This window comes from Oncorhynchus masou, chromosome 3 (genome assembly GCF_036934945.1).
Source record: "Oncorhynchus masou masou isolate Uvic2021 chromosome 3, UVic_Omas_1.1, whole genome shotgun sequence".
Taxonomy (NCBI): domain Eukaryota; kingdom Metazoa; phylum Chordata; class Actinopteri; order Salmoniformes; family Salmonidae; genus Oncorhynchus; species Oncorhynchus masou.
Genome location: NC_088214.1, coordinates 13,663,218 through 13,670,079, shown reverse-complemented (window position 1 = coordinate 13,670,079; position 6,862 = coordinate 13,663,218). Strand labels below are relative to the sequence as shown.

Here is a 6,862-nt window from a genome sequence, read left to right as displayed (position 1 = left end):
AGGACGGCTCATAATAAGGGCTGGAACAGAGAAAATGTGGAATCCATGTGTTTGATACTATTCCACTCCAGCAATTACCACCAACCTCCTGTGATGTACATCAACTCCTAATCATGATTGTTATAATATCAATTGCCTGGCATAATGACCAATGTCACACTGTAGCTGTGGGCAATGACGTTGAGGTTATTGTTCCTGCAGTGACTGACGTTGAGGTTACTGTTCCCACCGAGTGAATCGTAATTGAAAAGCTAAATAACTAAGAAACACAACAGAATATCTTCTTGAAACAGATGAAATGTAGATGTTGTTCATACTCAGGAAACTGAAATAGGTCTTGCTCAACTTTCCGGATTTCCTGACTGGGGGGGGGGGGCATATTTCTGCATAACCTCTCTGCTCAAAAGGCTTCCAATGTTAAAGCAACCCAAAACAAGAAAAGGAGTTTAGGGGAAGTTGCAGCAGGTAGATCTACACGTCAATACCCAAATATTTGATGCCGACATGGTGACCTGTGAAGACTGTTAACTCACACAGAGCTCGGCTAGGAAGCATGTGTACATTAAGCTTCTGACCAGAGCAATCTTTCACTTTATAAATTATGTCTCCTCTTCCTGGAGAATGAAGCTCCTCTATGACATCCCGTTGATACTGTAGATTACAACATCCAGACAACAAGGGGATGGGGATGCAGGCTTATGTTACAGTATGATAGATGAATCTGACAATGAGGGGTTGGCCCAACCCAACCAGTGAAGCAATCCTGATTACAGTTGTAACTGAGGGTTTGTTTCTGACATGGTTAGTAGTGCTGAGCGATTAGTGCTTTGAGGTCGGTTCAGTTATTCATTTTGATGTTTGAAAAACTTGAATGCACGCTGAAATAAGGATTCACAGTGATTTTAGAGGGTTTTTTAATAGAAATTCCAAAGCCTAAAATAGTTAACATTCAATTGCCAAAACCTTGAAAATATTCCATTGTCAGTCAGGTCCACATGGGTAGACATCAATAGAAAGGGTCAAGTCCAACAAAATAAAACATTTTAGTTGTGTATATTACTTAGTTTTTATCTGATTACTTGACTTTAAGGAATGAAAAATAACAGTAATCATCTCTGCTCTGGCAGTAGCAGTCTGCCAGGTCATCTATGTGCTCCCTATACTCTACTGGTTTTAGTCATCCTATTTAGCTAGCCTGCCTATGTTGCCTATACTGGAGAGCTGTCTGCTGAAAACATTTGACTAGTTCTTCAAAGTAGATAAAAGCGTCTGTCCCTCTCGTCATTGTTGTGTACATTCCTCTCTCATGATCCAGTCAGTGTGTACATAACGTAGCAGGCGTGAAAGTGTATCTGTACAGAGATCTGTATTTAATGTTGAGATGCTCATGTCACCGTCCGAATAACAGGAATCATCCAAAGGCGCAAAGGCAGGCGACAAGCTTAGGTCCAAAATAAGCCCAAAGAAACGCATTGGGCTTATTTTGGACATATTTCGGCGAGTGACGCCTCTCGCTTCGCCACTTCCTCCCTGATACGTCTCTGTCCGAGACGGAAAAAACAATCCGTTGCGTCTAAGGTCATTGTAGTTAATTACCACGTTTCTGCGTTGAACTAGGTTTAATATTTTCTTAATGAAAACTACAACTCCCTTCAGCCCAGCATCCCACATACTGTAGTTCTTGACTTGATTTCGTGAGAAACAGTGATTTGGGCTCACAAAAAAAAAAAAAAAAAGCGTCAATTAGTTGTTTAATAACAAAAACATTTTTTTACGAAATGTTTGTTAATCGCTCAGCACTAATGGTTAGAGAAGAGTGACTGAATGGAGGCTTTAGGGCCAGTTCATACTTGGATCACCTGAAGGAGGAGAGGTGGCTGACAAGAAAAGTGTATGTGTGTGTGTGTGTGTGTGTGTGTGAGAGAGAGATATAAATATATATATATCTATATATGGTGCATGTCTGTGTGTACCCATTAGTCTGTATGTGTTCAGGCCGCTGCATGTCTGTTTGAGTGTGTGCTTAGTCTGCAGTGCGTGTGGGAGTGCTGGGTTGGTTCAGCCCCATGGTTTTACAGAGCCAGCCAGCGAAGTCCATCTCCTCTACCTCCGAGCGCTTGATAAAAGTGTGGTTCTGAAACAAACAACAGACACACGGCTCAGTACAAAGATACATCTGTGATTCAGCTAATCATGTACTGTGACATATCAATCATGTCTATCTCTTTAACCATTAGCTAAGCAGCCAACAGCAAGGGACTGGAATCCAATATGGCTCGCTTTTCTGTCAAAGGGCTAGCCTTTCGCTCTTCAGTCCCTCCCAGTGCTCTTCAGTCCGAAGGCCAACACTCACCATCAGCATCTTCAGGTCCGCCCGGTCTGCTGGGTTCTTGATGAGACTGAGGAAGCACAAGAAAGTCACAGTAATTTCATAAAAAAAAAAAAACTGAGATAGTGAGATCTTCTTGAACTGCAAGTTCACTTGGTAAAGGGCTTGTTAGTAAGCATTTCACAGTAAAGTCTACACTTGTTGTATTCAGCGCATGTGGCAAATAAAGTTGGATTTGATCTAATTATTAAACCAAGGCATTGTATTCATAAATCATTCATACTGAAGGGAACTCACCATCTGGTCACAAAGTCCTGGAAATCAGATGTGAATACTCCATGAGGCAGCTTGGGTGGAGGCTGTAACAAAAATCATGATCAATAACAAGCCCATCTATACACCGTGCCATGGCTATAACAGTAGTTTGGTCATGTTCTATTCTAGCTTCCGTTCCATGACAATCATTTGCATTCTTCTATCTATCTATGGCCATGGGGGGGGGTCCTCAGCAGTGTTCACCTCGTTGACGATGTAGTCCAGCAGCTCAAAGATGGCCATCGCAGGACCGTGGCCTGATGAACAGTAAAACATTATTGAGATCATCAGTACAAATATGTAAATGATCTCTATCTGCGAAAGAGGGTGTGGGTGTGTGTGTGTTCTGACCGCTGGCAGGTCTGCCCCCGGGGGGTCTGGGTCGGGGAGAGGTGCTGCTGTGCATTTCTCCCTCGGTCCCGTCCATGATGGGTTGGCCAAAGATGGCCTCCAGCTCCTTGGCGTCAGGCGGGGGGATGGGATACCGGCCGATAGACAGCTCCACCAGAGACAGCCCCATGCTCCACACATCAGACTGGACAGAGTAGTGGGTGCCCTGCAATCTCTCCGGCTGTTGGTTAGACACAGAGATAGATGGCTTACACACACACACACACACACACACACACACGTACTCTCTCACACAAACAAACAGAATCAGGGGTACGCACCGACATGTAGGAACGTGTTCCCACGAAGGAGTTGGCCATGGAGTCTATCAGCTGGCCGCTCACCCCGAAGTCACAGAGCTTGATCTCCCCACGAGAGTTGACCAGGATATTAGAGGGCTTTACGTCTGGGGGACAGGAGAGTACATTAGACTCGGCAGGCATATTGCTAAAAACAAACAGGCACAGAAGAAACGCAGTGAAAAATGTATCTACCTATACACTGTACGTAAATTCAAATGCATAGCATCAATGCGTACCTCTGTGCATGATCTGGTGTTTCTCTCGTAGGTACGCTAACCCTCTTAGAACCTGTGAAGATGTGAAAATGTTGCCGTTTTTGCCCAGTTTCAAGAGGACACTTGGAATTGTCAAACACTATATCTACAATAGACATGCATTACTATCTTCATATGTAGCTAGCTATGGTGTGTTGTAGGGGTGTGCCGACATGGCCATACTCGTATTTGTAGTTGCCAGTTGTATCGGATGAGAGTTGCATCGAAAAGTGGTTTAATTTGCCGAAATAGATGTTGGCAAAATTCCTCCCTGCACATTCTCACTGCAAAAAAGAGCAGCGCACGGAGAGGTGTGCCTGTTTCCTCACTTTGCAGCGGGCAGCCTAGTTAGCTGTCAGTCAGAATGAACATCAGCATTTCATATTTTCTCACCTACCTTCGCTTGTTAGATATTACGCACATTGATAAACAACGTCCTCACCATGTGATTTATCATAGTAACAGGCAGCAACAATAGAAATGATCGGACTGAAAACATGCGAGGAAAACTGATCGGGTGAAATTATGAAGCGAGTGGATGGATAAATACACTATCCAATCAGAGCAGCAAGTTCAACGTAAACTCCACCCTTCTCTTTACATACATGCAAACTAGCCAGTTGAATTACTTAGACCATGAAGAACCTTGCACAACTGAATGACATGAGAAAGACGCTGTCACCTGAAAATTAACACCCATCACGGATAATTACAAAAAAAATACTTTGATCATAATGGCATCAAAAATATTGCCCATATCCGTTACGATACTGGTTTTGTCCAACTACTTGGCACACCCCTAGTTAAATAAAAACAATAATAAAAACCCCCTAGTTTGATGATACTCACAGCGATGCTGACTTTCCCCAGGATCTCCTCAGGGATCCTCCTGGCCTCCTTCAGCACCTGGTCCAGAGAGCCCCCATCCTGCAGGGAGAGAGGAGAGCCACTCAGTCACAACCACCTGACATAAACACTTCACAGTATGACACGGTCTGAGTCTACCTGCATTACAACTTTACTATCTCAACCCTACTCCCCAAAATTATTTTTCTTGCTCTTGAAAGACACCCTCTCTCACCCCCACCCTTTACCATGTGTTCCATGCAGATGCTGATCTCTCCATCGCTGTAGAAGGACCCGTAGAAACTAACGATGTAGGGAGAATTACACTCATGTAGCAACTGAGGGAGACCGAGAGAGGTGGGTTTAAACACATAAGGAATACTCTTGTTTAAGAATTGATTTGGTTTAAACATGATATTGATAATGCTAAATTAAATAACAAAAGCAGCACCTGTAGCTCTCTGATGATCTGGTTCCTGATGGCTGGCTTGATCTCCAGATGGATCAGCTGAGGGAGGATGAATGCAATACATACACACCAAAAATCAATATGTCTTTGTCTCATCACTAATGGCCATAAGTACGCTGGTTCAAAATGGACACCTTAACTGTTTTACTACCATTACAGTAATATGTGCCTAGTCTTTTCTTGTGAACAATTGTTATTACTGGATCACATCATAGGCAATACACTCAATAAAATGGAGCAAATTAGGGTTAAAAGCCTTGCTCAAAAAGCACATCAACCGATTTGTTTTTACCTTGTGCCTAGTCTGAAATCTACCCCTAACTGCTTCCCACCTGAAATGATCAGACAAGTTTGATCAATATGGTGACATTTAAACCATTAGAAAGTGCCCTCAGGCAAATATCCCATCAATCGGCTCACACCCACCCGATACTTCCTGATCTAAGAAAAGGGCCTGGGGGTTGCTTTCAGACTGGCAAAAGCATTCACACCCCTTACCTTTCTGGCCATGACGAGGCCTGAGGGTTTGTGGCACACCTTGTTGACCACGCCTCCGTTGCCGACACCCAACTCACAAATGCGGTGGAAGTCATCATCTTTCAGTTCGCCCACCTTGGCCTTCTGGGTAAGGAAATTCTCCAGGCGCTTCTTCTGCTGCTCGTCCAGATCCAACTCCTCCAACTTCTTCTGTAGGGCTTCCAAATTAGCACTGAGAGTGAAGGAGTAGCGAGAATTGGAGGTGAATTCTCATATGAAAGTAGAGGTTGACTTGAATTTGAGTTTAACAGTAGCCAGTTGGCTAAGGAGTTACACTTACTCAGAGGCAGCTGCGATGGTTGTGGAGGTGGACAATTCTCCCTCACCAGCAGTGGGAGTGATGTTAAGGCGCACTGGTCTTTTTTTGGGGGCCATGATTTGTTTTAGAGAATAACTTGCTAGATACCAGCGTTGAGTCTCTTGACCTCAACTTGCTGTGTCGCCAGAAGAGTGACTGAATGTTGTTGGCAGATCCAAAATGCCCCAGGCCTGCCTAGCCAATTAGCTCTCAAACTAGCCTGTGTATCTATCGAATCAACAGGGGTGACAATGAGGTGTCTAGTTAACTAGGTATTTTAGACCAGACTAGCTAACTAACGGTAGATGGCTGGATATGTTAGCTATGACTAGTTAGCTATTGTCAGTCACAGGAGGCAATAGCTAACGTTAGCAATAAACTGACTAGCAAGCTAACATTATGGAAACAAAGAATTAGCTAGCTAGTAAGACACGTATGTTAAATTAATCCCTTTACCTTCAAGTTAGGGTAAAGCATGAATCAACACAGCTAACTGTAGATAGCTAGTTACACAAGCAAAGGTTGGACCACAGCCATCACCACATTCCATACCAATAACGACGTTAATGCTTTAGCTAGGTATCCGTGCTAGCCATTCAAGCTAACAATCCCACTGTCCTTGCTTGTTGCTCCACTATCGTCTTCACCCGTCTAGGCCTGGCAGAAACTTAAAAAGGAGCGGACCGTTGGGGCCAACAAGTTATTCGTGTCCTGCGATGTGAACCATAGACTGCACACAACGTCCCAGGATAAGAGTGGGGGTAGCGGCTAAGTTTGGCCCTCTTCGCGGTACTATCAGATGCTATTTGGTCCAGGAAGACAAAGAAAGTCTCGCGAGAAAACTTGTCTTTGCCGACGTTATGGCACACCTTTACACCTGGTGGTATGCAAAGATTTATATAGAAAACTGATAGGGGGCGCTGTGCTGAAGTCACCGTGCCTTCATCTTGGCACTCCCCCACCGTTGTAAAAAAATATTTTGTATTAATGTCTACATTCGTGTTTGCCACATTTATTCGATTAGACATCTTAATGCATACGTGTAAATTATTACAAATACACAAAAATATATATAAAGCATATTTCCTTAAAGTATAATTTTGAGATTGCTAATGTTACTGT

The 6,862-nt window shown here is 43.6% G+C and overlaps 1 protein-coding gene across 1 annotated transcript; it reads right to left on the bottom strand.

The window, feature by feature from the left end:
• Nucleotides 1-897: 897 nt before the first annotated feature.
• On the bottom strand, nucleotides 898-6,616 carry map2k2b (mitogen-activated protein kinase kinase 2b). The gene is made up of 12 exons (XM_064931654.1): nucleotides 5,723-6,616; nucleotides 5,404-5,614; nucleotides 4,888-4,944; nucleotides 4,685-4,774; nucleotides 4,440-4,517; nucleotides 3,573-3,624; nucleotides 3,316-3,440; nucleotides 2,996-3,215; nucleotides 2,849-2,901; nucleotides 2,627-2,688; nucleotides 2,354-2,399; nucleotides 898-2,134 (listed from the first exon to the last, which is right to left on the bottom strand). The coding sequence occupies exons 1-12, from the start codon at nucleotides 5,815-5,817 to the stop codon at nucleotides 2,024-2,026; spliced, it is 1,200 nt and encodes a 399-aa protein (XP_064787726.1). The 5' UTR covers nucleotides 5,818-6,616; the 3' UTR covers nucleotides 898-2,023.
• Between the last annotated feature and the right edge of the window lie 246 nt (nucleotides 6,617-6,862).